At 45.8% G+C, this 20000-nt stretch overlaps 1 protein-coding gene across 1 annotated transcript in view; it reads left to right on the top strand.

Annotated features, from left to right (window-relative positions):
• ChT (choline transporter) overlaps positions 1 to 20000 on the top strand; it is a 67628-nt gene that overhangs the window by 26760 nt on the left and 20868 nt on the right. The window contains exon 4 of the mRNA XM_080284752.1: positions 1801 to 1949. Within this exon, the coding sequence (XP_080140878.1) occupies positions 1801 to 1949 (149 nt within the window). The remainder of the gene's footprint in view (positions 1 to 1800; positions 1950 to 20000) is intronic.

The raw sequence follows: 20000 nt of genomic DNA, 5'->3' as shown, positions 1-20000 counted from the left end.
AGTATCACCACACTCTGAATAAATAACATACGCAAAGATATTACCCAGCCATATCCAAAAAAAATCGCTAAGGAAGAGGTGTTAGGGGAGGCTCCTTACCCGACGAGAATACAAGAAGTCTTCATTTTTATCTTAATAAACTAGACTGAAGTTAAGAATAAATTATACAGTACTCGGGGTGAAGAGGTTAATTGATTTAGTGTGATGAGCTTTTTTTTGTTTGTTTGTTTTCTACTACCAGACGATTTCTCTCAGCTGTAACAGAGACGCTTTTGGGGCTAGAGGGGTTAGACACAGCCTTCCTTAACCCCTTCACTACGACTGGGCTCCTTAAAGATATAGATAAGTGGCTGAGGGTAACTAGAAGGAAATGAATAACGCGTGCTAGGGCTGAAGGTTGAAAATACTCGTGATGACACATTTAACCGATTTATTCTCTTTATTTTTATTTTTATTCTGGACAAATTTCCTTGAGGTCTTTCTTGAGATAAATTTAATATAATCTTTTGGAGGCAGAGAATAAAAAGAAAGAAATAAGACGCCGGCTTGGTTAAGAAAGCTCCCTAACACCTCTTCCTTAGCGATTTATTTTGGGATATGGCTGGGTAATATCCTTTTGTACGTAATTTATGTATGACCACATTGGAAGGATTTATGTAACAGAAGAGGACAATGAGGTGTAATAAGCAAAATAAATCAGCCAGGAAAAGGTGTTAGGGAGCTTTCTTAACCGATGAGAATACGGGCCCCCATCGTACTGAAAGGGTTTAGTAGAATAAATGTTAAGTAGAGTAGGTAGTATTATGATTATGTATATACCGTATTAGTCAGATTAAGGAAGGATTAAGGAGTGAGTAGATTATCAGTCCATTAAGTATCAGTAGATTTAAGTAGAAAGTAGTTCATCTACCTACCTTGATCATCCCCCCAACACGTCCTCTCACACACCTAGCCCTATCACTTAACTATCCCCACTACCCACATAGCTTTCACCCACTTACATAAATAACTCACTTTCATCCACCACACCATTCTTAGATCACACCCATATATACACACCAAAAATATTATCACCCATCCTATTCTCCTACCTTCACCCATCTCACCTCCCACCTACGAAGCCTCTCCACCCTCTTTCACCCACCTACACATGCCCTTCTGTCTTTCACCTTGTGTTGCCTAGATCCAATACCCCACAAATACACAGATACACAAATACAGATATAGAAGGACAAATACACCTAAAAATACACACTAAAGATTTATCATTCATTTAGCTCCCCCTCCATCATCCAAATGGGTTCGCCATGCATATGCAAGGCATTTAGATTAAACTCATTCCATAAAATGAGGCCACTTAATCACACACACACACACACACACACACACACACACACACACACACACACACACACACACACACACACACACACACACACACACACACACTCACCCTCCTCTCCCCCATAGGTAGATCGTGCTCTCCCCCACACCTGACATACCCTTCTCGCCACACACGTAGGCTACACACTCACCCTCTTCCCCCCCCTCACACACAAACACTTTCCCCCCCCACACACACTCACCCCCTCCCCCACACACGCACTCCTCCCCACAAACGTACACACTCACCATCTTCCCCCAACCCACACACACACTCACCCTCCTCCACATACACACATTTACCCTCCCCACACACGCTCATCCCCCATCCCTCACCAACCTTCACCCACCTAACCCCTCATCACCAAGCCACCCCTCACTGTCCCCCACCACACTACACCCCCTACCCCCCACCAGGCGCCACCCTGAGTGTAGTGTTGAACCTGAACAACACCGTGGCAGTGATTCTCTCCGCCTGCATCGCCGTCTTCTACACCCTCTTCGGTGGCCTTTACGCCGTGGCCTACACCGACGTTATTCAGCTCATCTGTATATTCATCGGCCTTGTGAGTACCAGGCGTGTGTGTACCAGAAGTGTGTGTACCAAGCCTGTGTGTACCAGGTGTGTATGTTCCAGGCGTGTGTGTACCATCTGTGTGTGTGTGTGTGTGTGTACCGGTCGTGTGTGTACCAGTGAGGAGGACTGAACAGGACAGTTGGCTTAATCGCTATGTATGTTTGTGGAATTATCATCGTTTATCTATTATCTATGTTTTTTAATCTATCTTTTATTCTCCATACACACGAATAAAAAATCACAATAAACAATAAATATACTGTATATATGAATGTATGTCTTGTGGGGGGTTATGTATGTAAACTAATATGTATGTACTTTGGAGGGTTATACAGTATATGTAGACTACTGTGTATATGTATTCATGGTTAATATCTCTCCCTAGTTCTTCGTATGGTGTAAAAATGGTGTGAAGAAATAGTGAGGATGGATGAAAAACGGATGAGTGGAGGTGAGTAAGAAAAATCTCTGAGGTAGCAGGTGAGATGGGTAGACAATTATGAACCAGGTAGAGGCCAGGTGTAAATTATGAACATTAATTCTAGTACTGTCAGGTGATTATATTGAACTAGGGATAGCTGGGACCCTCTAAAGGCTTCAGTTTATTAGTTATTCATGTTCATCCATCTCGTGAGTGGATGGTGAGTAACTGAGCTTTCACAAGGGTTGATGTGTGAAAATGTATATCAGTAAAAGAGTGATCAATATAGTGATGAATATGTGACGAGGTACGAATGGGGAGGATAAAAAGAAAAAACGATAATTATTGACAATTAAAAAGGAAGAAATAGGGAATGAGGGAAAAGGGATGAAAGGAAGAATTATGGAATGAATGAATGAAGGAAAGAAGGATGGAAGGAAGGTGAGAAAGGAAGGAAGAATGGAAGGAAAGGGAGGAAGGAAGGAAGAAAAGAAGGATGAAAGGAAGGAATGGAAGGAAAGAGAGGAAGGAGGGAAGGAAAAAAGGATGAAAGGAAGGGATGAAGTAAGGAAGGAAAGAAAGAGGGACGGAAGAAGAAAGAAGGTAAGAGAGACGATGGAGGGAAGGAAGGAGGGAGGGAAGAGTGGGTGAGTGGAGTGGAGTGGAGGGGAGATGATGGCTATTGTCGTGACTGGGAAAGTGTAGTACGGTTATATAAAGTGTCATTTGGCATATTACGGTGAGAGGAGAGGAGAGGAGGAGAAAGAAGGATTAAAGGGGGAGGAGGAGGAAAGGGAGAAAGAATGATTTAAGGGAGAGAAATGGAGAGGAGAGGAGGAGAGCAAGAAAGACGGATTAAAGGGAGAGGAGGAGGAGGAAAGGGAGAAGGAATGATTTAAGGGAGAGAAATGGTGAGGAGAGGAGGAGAGCAAGAAAGACGGCTTAAAGGAAGAGGAGGAGGAAAGGGAAAAAGAATGATTTAAGGGAGAGAAAAGGAGAGGGGAGGAGGGAAGGAGGAAAAAGGGATAGAAACGAGATAAACGGAGGGGAGATGAGGAAAGAAGCGAAGAAGGCTTGAATGGAGAGAAAAAGAAAGAGAGGAGGAAGGGAAAAAATGAAGAACAGAAGGGAGGGAAAGGAGATGAGAGGAGGAAAGGAAGAAAGAAGGGTAGAAGAGAGAGAAAAGGAGGGGAGAGGAGGAAAGGGAGAAGGAGGATGGAATGGTAATAAGGAAGGGAGGATGAAGAATGATTAGGAGGGAGAGAGAAAACAGGGAAGGAAGGGTGAGGTGAGAATGGAGGAGGAAGGAGTGATGGGAAGGGAGAGAGAGGAGAGAAGAAAGGGAAGATGGACGGAAGGAAGGAAAGAAGGAAGGAAGGTGGGTAAAATGCGAGAAGGAAGGAAGGAAGGAATGATGTGAAAGGATTGGAAGGAAGGAAGGAAGGAATGATGTGAAAGGATTGGAAGGAAGGAAGGAAGGAATGATGTGAAAGGATTGGAAGGAAGGAGGGAAGGAAGGAAGGAAGGAAGAGGACGGTTAGGTGAGGGTAAGGAAGGGAAGAGAGATGAGGAAGGAAGGAGAGAGGGAAGGGAGGAAGAAAGGATGGAAGGAAGGATGGTGAGGTGAAATGTGGAAAGGAAAGGAAGATGATAAAGACAGGAAAGAAGAGGGAGTGGGCTGTGAGTGGGTTAAGGGGTCGAATGGAGAGAGAGAGAGAGAGAGAGAGAGAGAGAGGAGGAAGGTGAAAGGAAAGGAAAGGAGGAGGGGACGGGGTAGGGAAGAAGGAAGGAAGAAGGGGAGTAGTTGAGAGAGGGGAGGGGAGGGGAGGGAAGGGAAATGACGAAGAAGGGAGAGAGGAGAGGAAGGGAAATGAGGTGAAATGGGAGAAGGAAAGATAGGAAGGAAGAAGGTATGCAAGACGAAGGAAAGAGGTAAAGGAGGTATGTGAAAAGACAGAAAAAGAAGAGAAGGAAGAAGGAGGGAAAGAGGGAAGAAATGAAGGAAGAGAGAAGCAGGAAGAGAGGAGGGACGGAAGTTAAAGGAAAAGGAGAGGAGAAAGGGATAAGGGAGGGAAAGACGGAAGGGAGGTGAAGATGAAGGAAAATAAGGAAATAAGAAGAGAGAGGAAAAGGGAAAGAGAAAGGGGAAGGAAATGAAGGGGAGAGGCGAGGATGAAAGGAAGGTAAGGGAGGAGAAGGGAAATGAAACAGAAGAGAGGAGGGGAAAGAGAAGGAAAGGATGGGAGGGGGAAAGGAGAGGAGAGAGAACGCAGAGGAGGGGAGGGTAGAGGGAGGGACAGTGAAAAGAAGAGGAGGAGGATGAAAGTAAAGGAGTGGAGTGGATTGATTGTCTGATTGATTGATAATATGAGGGAGGGATAGAGGGTGAGGGAGGGGGAGGGGGAGGGAGGTTGGGGCAGGGAGAGGGTGAGGGAGGTTGGGGCAGGAAGAGGGTGAGGGAGGTTGGGGTAGGGAGATGGTGAGAGAGGCTAAGGGGGTGAGAGGGTGAGGGAGGTCGAGGGGGTGAGGGTGAGGGTGAGGGGGGTGAGGGTGAGGGGGTGATAGCAGCAGAATGACATTGAAGCTTTGTCAGGGTTTACAAAGGATTCTAACATATTTTTACGACAAACAGCCTCCTCTCCATTGAATTATGCTTATCATCACACACACACACACACACACACACACACACACACACACACACACACACACACACGTTCACTTATGCATGAGGCGGGAGGTGTTATGATTACTGGGGGTAGTTTTTTGGGGAGAGGAGAGGAGAGAGGAGTGGAGAGAGTAGAGAAGAGAGAAAAGAGGAGAAGGGAGAAGAGCTGTGAGGGGAGGGGAGGAGGTAAGATGAGGAGAGAAGAGAAGAGAGTAAAGGAGAGGAAAAGAGAGGATAGACTAAGGAGGAGGAACAGAGAGAAAAGGAGAGGGTAGGAAAGGAGAAGAGAGAGTAAGGAAGATCAGAAGAGACGAGAGGAGAGGAGAGGAGAGGAGAAGGGAGGGGAGGAAAGGAGAGAATAAGGGAGAGAAGAAACGACAAGAGAGGAGAGGAAAGGAGAGAGGAAAGGCAATGAGATAAGTGAGGAGAGGAGAGGAAAGGAGAAAGAGAGAAGAAGAGAAAAGAAGAGAAGAGGGGAGAGGAGAGGAGAGAAGAGAGAGTTAAGAATATAAGAGTGAGAACAGAAGCAAAGTGAAGAGAGTACAAAAGGGGAGATGAGACGTAAGGAGGGGAGGGGAGAGGGGAGAAGAGGAAGGTAAAAGAGGCATTAAGGGAAGATAAGAAGCAGAGAGGGAAGAGTGGAAACGAGAAGGGAGGAGAAGACAGCTGAAAAGAAATGAAGGTTTTAAAGAGAATGAAGAAGAGAGAAGAAAAACAGAAAAGAATGGAAAGGAACATAGAAAAAGGGAAAGAGAAAAAGGCGAAAGGAAAAGGAAGAGATTAAGAAGGAAAGAAAAGGAAGAGGGAGAGGAGAAAGGAAAAGGAAGAGATAAAGGCGAAAGGAAGAGGAAGAGATTAAGGAGAAAGAAAAAAAAAGGAAGAGATAAAAGGGAAAGGGAGAGGAAGAGATTAAGATGAAAGGAAAAGGAAGAGAAAAAGGCGAAAGGAAAAGGAAAAGATAAAGGCAATATAAAAGGAAATGTGAGAGGAACGTCAAATCCTGCTTGTTTTTCCCGCCTAACGTCAAGAGAATTTATTTAGGGCGAGAGACGTCAAAGGGGGGGTGGAGGGAAGAGGAGGAGGGAAGGAGAGATGGCGGGAGGGAGGAGGAAAGGGGAGAAGGGGAGAGGAGGAGGAGGAAGAGAAAAATGGATAGAGGCAAACAAGAGAAGGAAGACGAGGAGGAGGAAGATGGATAGAGGGAAATATGAGGAGGAGGAAGAAAAGGAAGAGAGAGAGAGAGAGAGAGAGAGAGAGGGGTATATGAGGGAGGGTGGTGGACAAGTGGCGTGGGAGAGAGAACATGGAGGGAAGAGGAGGGATGTGGGAGGAAGGGAGAGAAGTGTGGGAGGGAGAAAGTAAGGGTGAATAAAAGAACTAGAGAGGGAGGGAGGGAGACAAAAACGTGTGGGAGAAAGGGAGAGAGCGAGGGAGAAAAGTGGGTGAGAGGGAGGAAGGAATTGTCTGTCTCCGTTTCTGCCTGTCTGTCTGTCTGTCTCTGTCTGTCTGTCTCTCTGTCTGTCTGTCTCTCTCTCTCTCTCTCTCTCTCTCTCTCTCTCTCTCTCTCTCTCCCTCCCTCCCTCCCTCCCTCCCTCCCTCCCTCCCTCCCTCTCTCTCTCTCTCTCTCTCTCTCTCTCTCTCTCTCTCTCTCTCTCTCTCTCTCTCTCTCTCTCTCTCACTCACACACTTCCATCCTTCTCTTCCTCATCAGTTTCTCTCTTATCCTTCCCTCTCTCAGCCATCATTTCCCTGTCTCCCTCGTCATTCGTCTAGTAAGTATCTCGTTTTCTCTCAAAGTAAAGCAGCTCCATTAACTTAAGGAGCCCTGGATCGACACTAGCTCTCTCTCTATTGCCTCTCTCGTGGCTTTACTGTAATGACCTGTATTTTCCTGTATTTTGTATTACACATGTATTTACGGAGGATAGAAATGTATGTGTGTTGTGGAAAAAGGTAGGTGTGCATTTAGGAGGTGTGGCAGCGCGTGGCGTGGTAGAGGATGGTTTGGTGTGTGGCGTGGGAATAAGTGCTGTAACTGTGTGGTGTGACTGTGTGGTGTGGCAGTGTAAGATATAGCTAGTGGCGGGTGTGGTTGTGTGTGTGAAGTTACAATGAGGTGTGACGTAATTTTGTGCATGGCTCGGTAGTGTGGGGGATGTGACATGGTGAGGTGTGGCATTGTGTGGTGTGGCAGTGTGAGTTTTGATTGAATGTGGTGTGGTTGTGTGTGTTGTGACAGTGTGACGTGTGGCTGTGTGTCGTCTGGCAGTGTGAGGTGTGGTTGAACGTGGTTTGGTCGTGTGTAATGTGACTGTTTGGTGTAGCAATGGATGGTGTTGCAGTGTGAGATCTGGTAGTGTGAGGTGTGGTTATGTTTGTTATGATTGTGTTTGGCGTGACAATGTGAAGTATGGCAGTGTGTGGAGTGTCACTGTGTGGTGTGGCAGTGTGTGGTGGGACAGTGTGAGGTATGACGGTGTGTGATGTGGCAGTGTGAGGTGTGACAGAGAAAGACAGTGGGATATATTTGCCAATTATGACCTTTGCTTAAGAAAAATACTCAAGGAAATTTTTTAACCACTTCAACCTCTACTGTAATAACAGCTGTGCCTTTCTCTAGCTCGTGCGTGCATGTGTGGAAACCTGCAAGTCAACCTGCTGGTGAAAGTTGATGGCCAGGTGGGTGGGTTGATGGGCAGATGGGTGAGGTGAGTGGGTGAGATGGTGAGTGGGGTTGGTGGATGAAGATGGTTGGTTGGGTGGGTAATGTGGCATGGGGTAAGTGGGGTCCATGAATGAAATAAGTTCATGGGGAAAATAACTCCAGTGAGAAATAGATTCAAGTGGGGAAACAAATCCAAAGAGGGAAAACAGGATGTTGGGAAAAACTCATAGTGGAAAATGGGTTTCTAGGGAAAACAGGTTAATGTGGGAAAATAGGTCCTTGGGAAATAGGTGCATGGGGAAAACAGATTCATGAAAAAGAATAAATCCATGAGGAGAAATAGCTCTATATGGAAGATATCCCATTGAGCGATAATTGTTCCATGATGAAAATAGGTCCAGGGGGGAAAATCTGGCCATGTAAGAAAATAGTTCCAAAATGGAAAATAGGAAAATGAGGGAACAGGTCCATCGATGAAACTAGGTGAGTGGATGGTTGACTACTAGGAGGTGTAGCCGGAGATGGTTTGTGTGCTAGTATGTATTGATCTCCCTACCACCAGACGATTTTATTCAGCTTGGGAGAAACGTTTTGAATTGAAGGTATAAGATGTAGCCTTCATTAACCCTCTTACAATCAGCAGTCTTCCCTAAGTCGCTGTAAGTCGGGTGCTAGGTAGTTGGAATGTAATATGAAATACGTCAGTGGAATGAAAGGATGGTTCCAAAGACAAAGACGAGGGTTTTGATCGGTTAAGCCTGAATCATTTTTCCGTCTGTCCGTTCGTTCTTCTGTTCATTCGTCCATTCGTCTGTTTGTCCGCGCTCTGCAGGCCTCAGTGATGGACCGGTTCTGACGATTGAGGTGTCAAATAAATCCTGTCAAGCTGACGGTGTGCCCTTGTCTCAGTGGAAAACACTCTCAGGTCAACCCCATGGTCAAAAAAAATAAATAGATAAATAAATAAAAGAAAGAAAAAAATATATATATATAGGCATAAAATTGGTATAAATGGAAAGGTGTTCAAAATCCAGTAAAAGAGACCAGCTGAATGTTGCCATGCTAGGGTCCTAAAATGAGGTCTTGAATGGTCCTTGCCGTGTACAGTGTGGCCTCAATTATTTTGTAACCACTCCTTTAGACTACGTGATCCTTTTGCTGGGAGGTAAGAGGGTGCAAGTTGGTCCTTAAGCATGGAAGAACTGTTTTACTCTCTCTCACTCTCTCTCTCTCTCTCTCAGCCCCCAGAATTACCATAATAGAGAATAATGAGGTGTGAAGTGGAGAAATTTATCTGGCTACTGTGTCCTCTTTGTCCTCCCCCCCCCTCTCCCTCCCTCTCTCTCTCTCTCTCTCTCTCTCAATTTTTTTCTTCCCCTCCCTTTCCTTCTTCCTCCCTCTTTCCTCCCTTCTCCATCACCCTTCATTCCCTTCCCCTCTTCTCCCTGTTTTTGAACCTCCACCCCGCAAACACAGTGGCAGTTAGTGGAGCTCGAGCCCACTCCAGATCGTCTCCCGAACGTGAGGGTAGTACCAAAGAGCCCGTTCCTTCATTCTACTCTTTTCCAATCCCGCCACTCCCTCACTCCCTCCTTGGTCACCCTCATCTCAGTCTCCCCTTCCTCCTCACTGCCTCTCTTCCCCACCCCTCTCACTGCCTTCCTCTCCATCCCTCTCACTGCCCCTCCCCATCACTCTCATTCTACCCCTCCCCACCCCTCTTACAATCCCCTTCCCAACCCTCTTACTCCCCCTCCCCATCCCTCTGTTTCCCCTCCCCATATCTCTCTCATTCCCCCTTCTCCCCATCCCTCTAACTGCCCCCTTCCCCACGCCTCTCACTGCCTCCCTTCCCTACCCATCCCTCTCACTGCCTCCCTTCCCTACCCATCCCTCTCACTGCCCCCTCCCTTCCCCACCCATCTCACTGCCCCACCCATCTCACTGCCCCCTCCCCTCCCTACTCACTGTCCCCTTCCCACCCCTCTCGGTGCCCCCCTCAAAACCCCTCTCCATGCCTCTCCCCTCCCTACCCCTCTCACTGCCCCCTCCTCTCCCCATCCCTCTCACTGCCTCTTCCCCTCCTCACCCCTCTCACTGTCCCCAGCCCTCTCCATCCCTCTCACTGCCCCCCACTCCCTCCCCCTTAGTCCCTGGAGTGCCCTTATGGGAGATGTGCATAATGAGGTCAAATATTACCCCCACTCCCTCCAATCTCTCTCTCTCTCTCTCTCTCTCTCTCTCTCTCTCTCTCTCTCTCTCTCTCTCTCTCTCTCTTCCTTCCTTCACTCATTCTCCCTCCGTTCCTCACTCCCCTCTTTTATTCTTACCAACCTTCCTTCCTCTTTCCCTTCTTTCCTCTTCCCTTCCTTCTTTCGTTCTTTCCTCACCTCTCCCACTTCCTTTCTCTCTTCCTTCCTCTCCCACTTCCTTCCTTCCTTTCTTCCTTCCTTCCTCCTGTTTACCCTCTTCCTTCCATTCTTTGATTTTCCTCGTTTCTTTCTTCCCTTTTTTTCCTCTCCCCTTCCTTCCTTTCTCATTCCTCCATCATACTTTCCTTCCATCCTCTCTTCCTCTTCCTCCCTCCCTCCCTCCCTCCCTGTCTCTTTCTCTCTCCCTAATTCTGTTCTTTTGTCTTTCATGCCAATTTTTCCTTACTCTCTTCCATTCTTCCTTCCTTCCTTCCTTCCTTCCGTCCTTCCTTCCTTCCTCTCTTCCTTCCTTCCTCTCTTATCCTTCCCTCTTCCTTTCCTTCCTCTCATATCCTTCCCTCTTCCCTTCCTTCCTCTCTTATCCTTCCCTCTTCCTTTCCTTCCTCTCTTATCCTTCCCTCTTCCTTCCTTCCTCTCTTATCCTTCCCTCTTCCCTTCCTTCCTCTCATATCCTTCCCTCTTCCCTTCCTTCCTCTCATATCCTTCCCTCTTCCCTTCCTTCCTTTCATATCCTTCCTTCTTCCCTTCCTTCCTCTCATATCCTTCCCTCTTCCCTTCCTTCCTGTCATATCCTTCCCTCTTCCCTTCCTTCCTGTCATATCCTTCCCTCTTCCCTTCCTTCCTGTCATATCCTTCCCTCTTCCCTTCCTTCCTTTCACTACTTTCCTTCTCGCTGTTTTTTTTCATTCCTCCTTCCTTCCATCCATCATTCTCTTTTTTTTTTCCTTCCTTGTTTTTCTGTATTTCTTTTTTCCCTCTTTCCTTTCTTCCTCCCTCCTCTCCGTCCACTTTATCAAATTGCATATAAAATTTACAACATACTAGACGAGAGAGAGAGAGAGAGACGGTGGAGAGACAGTGGAAGCAATGGAGACACAGGAAGGAGATGGAGAGACAGGGAGGAGATGGAGAGACAGTGGAGAGATAAGGAGGAGATGGAGAGACAGTGGAGAGACAGGGAGGAGATGGAGAGACAGTGGAGAGATAGGGAGGAGATGGAGAGACAGTGGAGAGATAAGGAGGAGATGGAGAGGTAGTGGAGAGATAAGGAGGAGATGGAGAGGTAGTGGAGAGATAAGGAGGAGATGGAGAGACAGAGGAGAGACTGGAAAACGTAGAAGTAATGAAGACAGTGGAGAGATGTGGGGGAGACGATGGGAGAGTGGAGAGACTAGGAAATAAACAGAGTGTGGAGAGATAGTGGAGAAAAACAATGGAGAGACAGTGAAGAGGTAGTGTAGAGATGTAGAGATGGTGGGAGAGTGGAGAGACAGGAAGTGATGGAGAGAATGGAGAGGCAGGAAAGAGACAGAGTTAAGAGAGAGAGAGAGAGGCTAACCCTTTCCCTTCTCCTGTCTCTCTGTCTCTCTTTCTGTGTCACCCCAAAAGGTCGACCTGAATATATCATAGCACAGGTCTAAAGGTGGTGGTGGTAGTTGTGGTAGTTGTGGTGGCTGTGGTGGTGGTAGTTACAGTGGACGTGATAGTTGTGGTAGTTGTAATGGGTGTGGTTGTGGTAGTAGTGTTGGTTGTTGGAGTGATGATAGTTGTGGAAGTGGTGGTGTTGGTAGTTGCAGTGGACGTGGTAGTTGTGGTAGTTGTTGTGATAGCTATGGTTGTGGTAGTACTGCTGGTAGTTGTGGTGGTTGCGGTAACAATTGTGGAAGTTGTGGTGACTGTAGTAGTTGTGGTACTGTGGCGCCAGTTGTGATGGTTGTGGTGTTGGTAATTGTGGTGGTGATAGTTTTGGTGATGGTTGTAGTTATGACTGTGGTAGTAGTTGTGATGTTTGTGGTAGATGCGGTGGTAGTGGTTGTAGTTGTGATGATGGTGGTGACAGTTTTGGTGATGAAGGTGGTAAATGTGTTGTTGGAGTGGTGGTGGTAGTGTGGTAGTGATGGTGGTGGCTGTGGTTATAGTGATTGTGGTTTTAGTTGTGGTGGTGGAGGTGGTAGTTGTGCTGGTGACAGCCAACATCATAACAAAAGGCGTCTGTGGCAATGCAAACAGAGAAGTGAATATTTCTTTGGTTGGCACCCCAAAGAGAGAGAGAGAGAGAGAGAGAGAGAGAGAGGGGGGGAGGGGTGAAACGATCCATAGTCACTGTGTTGCGTGACTGGTTGCAGGGATGAGGAACAGTACTGAGGTCGATTAAGGAAGCTTCGTTGCCTCTCTTTCTTAGCAGCTTTTTTCTTCATATGACAGGTTAATACGGTCTTTTTTGTTGCTCTTATTGTTGTTCTTGTTGTTGGTGTATCTTAAGAAACACGTAAACCCAGTAGACTGTAGGCTGAAAAAAAAAAAAAAATCCCTCCTGCAGTGTACCATCCTCTTTTCGGGGAATAGGGAGCGATGGCAAGGGCGGCGGGGTGTCCAGAGCACTTTCTTTTATGGCATTAATCCTAACATATCGATATTAGAAAGCCAACAATTACACACAATGAAATATCCAATTGTGATAGGCAAAAAATCATCGCTAACGAAGGGGCGTTGCAGATTCCACTAAACACAAGGGAATAGAGACCTTGGGATTGCAGGTCTCATGTTTATTTATTTTTTCCTTTGTTTTTTCCTTCCTTCATTCATTGTCTCTTAAAAAAAAAAAAAAGGCCTTAGCAGCGGTGACAGTACAGTGGCTAAGGACTGAAGCGATGGTATTCTAGTACGGTTAGGAAGCTTACTAAACACCTCTTCCTTACCGATTTATTTGTTGATTCTGCTCCGTTACCATATTCTTGTTTGTTACTCATGCAGTCTATGTCGATACTGCAAAGACGTAAGAAAAAAACAAAAAAAACAGGGAATATTAATGAGTATCTTGGAAAAAAAAAATCGCTTAAGAAATGGTGTCAGGGAACCTCCTTACCCGACGAGAATATGGGCCAAGGTGTTGTGGCTGGCAGGGAGACGACACCCTGTGAAGAGTTACTGTATGCAAGGCTGGACAGAAATAGGGATAGAGTGGGTGGAGAGGGATGAACTGGATGGGCATGCATGGTGGTGGGTGGTGAGTCAGGGCGGGACAGAAAAAGGGATAGGGTGGGTGAAGAGGAAAGGGCAGAATGGGTGGGCATGGAGGTGAGTGGCGTGGTGGTGGGGCAGGGGGAGGTGAGCATACCCTGTGAAGAAGGATGTTGTATGAGGGGCGGCGTCGGGAGCAAATATCTCTTAAGTTATGATATCGGGAAGGAAGGTCATGGTGGGGTGAGTGGAGAGGAAAAAATCAGTGAAGACGCAGACCCCTTCAGTTCAATGATGTATAATACAAGTAACTACATCTCCAGACGATTTTTTTCAGCAGGGGGAGACGTCGTAGTAGTGAAGGGGTTAATGAGGCTGTATCTAACCCCAGGAATTAAAGGGACGAATTAAAATAATCTATAAATGACACAGATATAATTAATAAACACGTAATTGTAATAAAAAAGTTGACTATGGTAACAGCAACAGATTTCCTTAATACCGTATTATAAATCTATCTATCTATTGCCAGACGCCTTAATTCCGTAAGGGGTGGCCACAAACAAATCGCCTCCATGTCGCTTGAATTAACACCCCAAATAAATGATAAGGGTAAAGATAATAATCCATAAACGTAACTGTCAATGAAAGATACAAAAACAAAGACAGAAACTGATAAAAAATAAAAGTAAGACCAAAAATAAAGAGAAATAAAAAAAAAAGATCGATAAAGAATAAAGAGAAAATACTGAAATAAATAAAAGGTTAAATAAGAGATAAACAAAGCCCCCCGAGGAGGAGGAGGAGGAAGTGGAGAAGCAGGAAGAGAAGGAGAAGTGGGAGGAGGAGGAGGAAGAGAAGAAGGAAACGTTTTCAGACTTTTACTTCTTCTATCCATTATTCACCTTCCTCCTCCTCCTCCTCCTCCTCCTCCTCTTCCTCTTCCTCTACCTCTTCCTCTTTCTCTTCCTCCTTCCCCCCCTCCTCCTCCTCCACCTTAACGAACCTCTCTCCACAACTGCTATTCCGGGAAGTGTGTGTACCAGTATGTATGTACGTGTGTGTGTGTGTGTGTGTGTGTGTGTGTGTGTGTGTGTGTGTGTGTGTGTGTGTGTGTGTGTCCTAAATAAAGAAATGTGTTCTATATATGGAGCAAGTGGAGGAGTAAGAGAGGAGGGAAGGAGGAAAAAGAAGATAGGGAAAGAAAGAGAAAAGAAGGAAGGAAGGAAGAAGGGAAAGAATGAAAGAATGAGGGAGGAATAGATAGACAGGTGGAGAGATAGACGGATAGATAGATAGGCAGACAGAAAGACAGATAGATAGATTGATAGAATAGCTTATATATACCTCGGTGGCAGAACTGAGAAGAGCATGGATATGAGCATGGATGAAACAGGTGGAAATGAATGAATGAATGAATGGATGGATCGATGGATGGATGGATGAATGGATGAATGAATGAATGACTGAATAAATGAATGAATGAATGGTTGGATGAATGAATGAATGAATATATGGATGAATGGATGGATGGTTGCTAGATGAATGAATGAGGGAGAGAGTTGAGGAAGGAGAATGGGAAGAAGGGAGGAAGAAGGAAAGGGAGATGGAGGAACGAATGGTGAAGGAAATGAAGGAGGTAAGGAGGAAGGAATATAGGAAAAGGAGAGATGGAGGGAAGAAGAATGAATAATAGAGGAAAGAGGGAAGGGGAAGAGAGAGAATGGTTGATGTCACGCAAGGAGGGAAGAGGGAGGGGAGGGGAAGAGGAGGAAAGGGAGGTTGGGGAGGGGAAGGGAGGGGAAGAGGAGGGGAAAGGAAGCGAGGGGGAGGGAGAGCAAGAGGAGGGGAGGGGAGGTAAGGGGGAGGGAGAGCAAGAGGAGGGGAGGGGAGGGGAGAGGGAGGGAGAGCAAGAGGAGAGGAGGGGGGAGAAGGACGGGAGAAGGAAGAGGAGATGGGGGAAGAGGGGAGAGGAGAGGTGAAGAGGAGGAGATGGGAGAGGAGGGAAGAGGAGAGATGAAGAAAAGGGGAAGGAAGTTGGAAGAAAGGGAGAAGGAAGAGGAAAGAAGGAGCGAGAAGGGGAGAAGAAAGGGGAATGAAAAGGAGGGAAGGATGAGAGAGAGAGAGAGAGAGAGGTAAGGTACTGTATTTTAATCCAGTCACGTAGAGGAGAGGGGAAGGGGAGGAAGGTGATGGCTAGGGAGGGGGGGTTGAAGGGAGAGACAGGCTGGAAGAAAAGCAGGAAGAAAAGAAAGATTATCCATTCACCAAGAACATAACTAAAAGGGAAGATTTTACCTGGAATTCATATAACTTCATTTTAGAGTTATAAGAGAGCAGGGGGTGTCTTGGTGGCCATTTTATGTATAGTCTGGTCACCTAAACTTGGCTCTGTTTGTCTTTTTTCTCAGTCTATTTCAGGCTTAGTGAAAAAGAATACATACCTTTCCTCTATATAATTTCCATGGAGCTTTTTCGTGACTTGCACCGTTCTGTATTGGAGAGGGGAAGGTGTGGCGAATGGGGGTTGCATGGCTTGGTGAATAAGTTTGCAAGTTTGTGTAGGAAGCGAAATTTGAAAGTGAAAGTAACAGAGTAAAGTTATGGTCTGTGAGGGGAATGAAATCACTTAGCGTATAATGAAGCTGAATGGCCGGGAAATGAAGAACGTGAGTGCCTCCAGGTATCCAAGCAGTGTAATGGGCAAATTTATGAGTTCAGGGGATGGATCGCGAGAAAGGGTACATCAGGGAAGCAGAGTTGCAGGCACACTGAGGGCGATGACAAGGAACAGATAGGTCAGCATGGAAATCATGAAGTCGTTGCATGACAGTACTACGATCTCCACTCTAACGTATGGACACGAAACTTGGACTTGATTGGAAGGACACAATTCCAGAGTACGGGGAGTGGAAATGGGTTACCTGTGGGGAGCATGTGGAGTTGCGTGAAGAGACAGACAGGTAAATTAGTAAGTTGGGGAGGGTTCTGATGTAGATGTGGAAGTACGAGTACTGAAAATTGTTAGGAAGAGGACCCTGTGATAGATTGGCCATGTAGAGCGAATGGAGTGTGAGAGACTGACTAGGAGTGTATGCAAATAAGATGGAACTAGAGAGGGGAAGAGCGAGATCGAGGATGATGTGGAGGGACGGTGTGGGGAGGTATACGAATGAGAGTGATGTGAGATGGAGGGTGGAGGTGAATACTTTGTGACCATCCTCTTCCTGGAGTAAGCGTCTGGTTGTAGATAGATGGAAGGTTGATCATCAGATTTGTGTGCATAATCGCTGTATCTTTAAATAAACAAAAGAATTAAATATAGTCATCTATAAAACACAAAAGAAAGAGAACATAAACAAATAGAAAATATTATGAGTACATGAAACAGGTAAAAATAAACAGACAAATACATAGACAAAATAAATACAATGAACGATTAATAAAAAAAATAATAAGGAAACCCAGGTATCATTGAACAAATTATAAATTCAACAAATACACACAAATAAATTTTTAGGCCTATCTTCCATTTCTTTTTTCACTTTCCTCTCTCCTTTCCTCTTCCTCCTCCTCCTCCTTCCTCCTTACTTTTCTTCTCGCCTCCTGCTACTCTTCCTCCATCACTATCTTTCTTCCCCTTCCATCCTTCCCTCCACTCTTCCTCTCCTCTCGTGTCCCGGTTCACTATATTTCCCCAGTTTCCATAATTCACCGTCAAGGTGGAGTTAATGAGAGGCTTACCTGTACTCTGTCACCTGTGGGGGTGAGGGGGACGTGGGGAGGATGTGGAGAAGTGGGGAATTAAGAAAGGAATGGTAAACAAGTAAAGAAAAGGAGGAACCATAGCAGGGAGGAGAAGGTGAGGATGGGGAAGGGGTGGAAAGGGTGGAGAGGAAGGAATACAAAGGAGTACAAAGGAAAGCAAACAGCAGCAGACCTGTTGGTCCTTTCGCGGTTGTTTAGTACATGGAACGTTAAAACTAACTAAATTAATCTATCTGATAAAAGTATGTATAGATAAGCAGGAAGGCTTCCCCCTCACCCACCAGACCCTCCAGTTGAAGCTGGCAGGAGATAATGAGAAGGCGCCTGCAACATAGAAAAACTGTCATGATAATTCCACTGGGAAGTGGGAAAGCATTTTTTTTCTACATTATCTACATGAAAAGAAGAGCAATATTAAGTCAGCAATACTTATCGATGTTATCCTGCAGTTGTATCTTCCAGATTCTGAAGAAGAAATTAAAATCATATATGCCACAGAAATGTGTTATTCAGGAGTGAACATACATAGCTTAGAGTTAGATGACAGACACTTATCCAAGCGATTTTTAAAGGTTAGAAGTGGACAGCAGTTTCCTACATTTGAGGGTAGTTTGTTTCATATATTAACAACTCTGACAAAGAAAAAATGCTTAGCTTCATGTAACTGAAATCGTTTGTCAATAATTTTATGCCATTACCTCTGGTGTAATATGAACGATCACCTGTGAAGTATTTATCGCGAAGAAATAGTAAGGAAATTCGTAAGTTGCAGAGGCAAAATGGGGAGTGATGGGGAAGAATAGGGAAGAGATAGAACTGGAGGAAAAGGTAAGGTAGGGAAGTGGGTTGGAGAAGAGGTAAGGAGAAGAGGAGATGGGAAGGAGAATGAATGAGGAAGAAGTGAATCAAATGAGACAAAGTAGTTAGGAGTTGGGGAGGTGGAGAAGGGGTAGGGAGGGAGGATAGGGTGGGAGGGAGAGACAGATGGGTAAGAAGAGGAGAGGGTGAAATAAAAGGTGGGGGAGGACGGAAAGGGGGTGGGCAAATGTGGGGGGAATGACAGGGTGGAATAGGGGCGTGGGGAACGGGTGGGGAAGGGATGGGAAAAGCCGAAAAGATGGAGGAGGGCAAAAATGGAAGGCATAGGGAGAAGAGGGAGGGGAAGAGGAGGGGTTGGAAAAATGAGGAAGGGGGGAGAGGAGTTGGGATGAGGGGGTGAGGGGAGAAGGAGGGAGGAGGGGAGAAGGAGGAAGGGGGAAAGGATGAAGGAAGGGGTGTCCATAATTCCTCACCTGAACGAGGTTAATGAGAATCACCTGTACCCTGTCACCTGGGAAGGAAAAGGGTGGGGGGAAGGGAAGGAGTGGGAAGGTAGGGGAGGAGTGGAAGAGATGGGAAGGAAGGGAAGGAGGGAAAGGGGTGGGGGAGATTGAGAGGGAACTGAATAGGGAGAGGGAGGAAGGGAGAGCTCTAGTCCATTCATTTTTACTAGGCAGAGATTGTCGTCTTATTTTACCTCATATCCCAGAGCTCAGTGACGGAATATGAGAGTACTAGGGCTCAACATCCTTTCCATAGCACTTCTTCGTGACTAGCATCATATTCTAGTGTTATCCCCAGTTACAGGTCAGCTTTCAAGATGGAGGTATGGCAATTTTACGCCTAAAGTGAACAGAGTATAGGCGTAAAATTGCTATCTCTCCATCTTGACCGCTGAGCTGTAAGATTAAATTAATTTGAAATATGATGCTAGTCACGAAGAAGTGCTATAAAAAGGAAATGTCGGCCAAGTCAAAATGAATGAACTATAATATGGTCCGATGTGTAGCTGGCAAAGGGTTACGTCAGACTGATTTTAATTCTCTCTCTCTCTCTCTCAAAAATAAAACACACACACACACACACACACACACACAAACCTATTCTATTGCTTTTTCTTACCTAGCCATAAATCTCTCTCTCTCTCTCTCTCTCTCTCTCTCTCTCAGCTAATCCTCAAGGCACCTCTCTCTTCCCCTTCCCCTTAGCTTCCCTTCCATTCTCTTCACTCTCGTTTGTTCATCCTTCCTTTCCCCTCACTTCGGATGGATTTCGGAAGAGGGGAGAGAGAGATAGAGAGGGGAAAGGAGAAAATGTGGTGTGGTGGAACGAATGGGTGAGTGAGTGAGTGAGAGAGAGTGGGAAATATGAAATGAATGAGAGAGAGAGAGAGAGAGAGAGAGAGAATTATGTGACGGGACCAGTGGAAGAGAGTGAGAGAGTTAATAAAGACAGTGAGAAAACGTGTAATTGAGATAGTAAGAGTAGAATTAAAGATAGTAAGAATGAAAGACAGTGGATAAGAGACTATGAATGTATGTGAGTGAATGAGTGACAGTGGTAATGAATGAGTTGATGAGAGAGAGAGAGAGTGAGACTGGGAATTATCTCATGCACTTTTCTCTTTAGTCATATACACAGTTCTATCATGTATGAAGAATGGACGGTGGGTCTTAGCTTCAAAGTGGTGACATGTAAAGGTGTGTGTGGCAGGTAGAAGGACTGTCGGGCCATCGGGAGCGGACTACTGATGCTTACCTGTGACCCGAGTCGGATTTATAAAGGTGTGAATCAGATGTTGAGTGTGTGTGTGTGTGTGTGTGTGTGTGTGTGAGCAAAATGCAGTGGTTCTATGTTCTTCACGAGCACACGTCTCCACCATGTTCTTTAATCTCTCTCTCTCTCTCTCTCTCTCTCTCACCTAAAAAATCCCTCTGCAGGCAAACTTAGGAGATTAAATTGCCGGCGGGAAAAAAGCTGAATGATTACCTCGCCAAACACGAGAAGAAGCGAGAAGGAACGAGATCTTTCTTCCTCTCGCTGCTAATGAAGTGGATGTTGTGAGAGAGAGAGAGAGAGAGAAAGAAAGAGAGAGAGAGAGAGAGAGAGATCCCTTTTAAACTCGGTCATCCGTTTTCTTTAACCTTTTTCCACCCTGAACTTTCATATTTTCCCTTTCCGCTATTTTTTTTTTCTCCATAATCCATCACACCACATGCCATATATCTCGCAACACACACACACACACACACACACACACACACACACACACACACACACACACACACACACACACACACACACAC

Source organism: Coenobita brevimanus, chromosome 102 (genome assembly GCF_032717465.1).
Source record: "Coenobita brevimanus isolate Jiangsu-jjx chromosome 102, ASM3271746v2, whole genome shotgun sequence".
NCBI lineage: Eukaryota > Metazoa > Arthropoda > Malacostraca > Decapoda > Coenobitidae > Coenobita > Coenobita brevimanus.
This window is presented reverse-complemented; position numbering and strand designations above follow the sequence as displayed.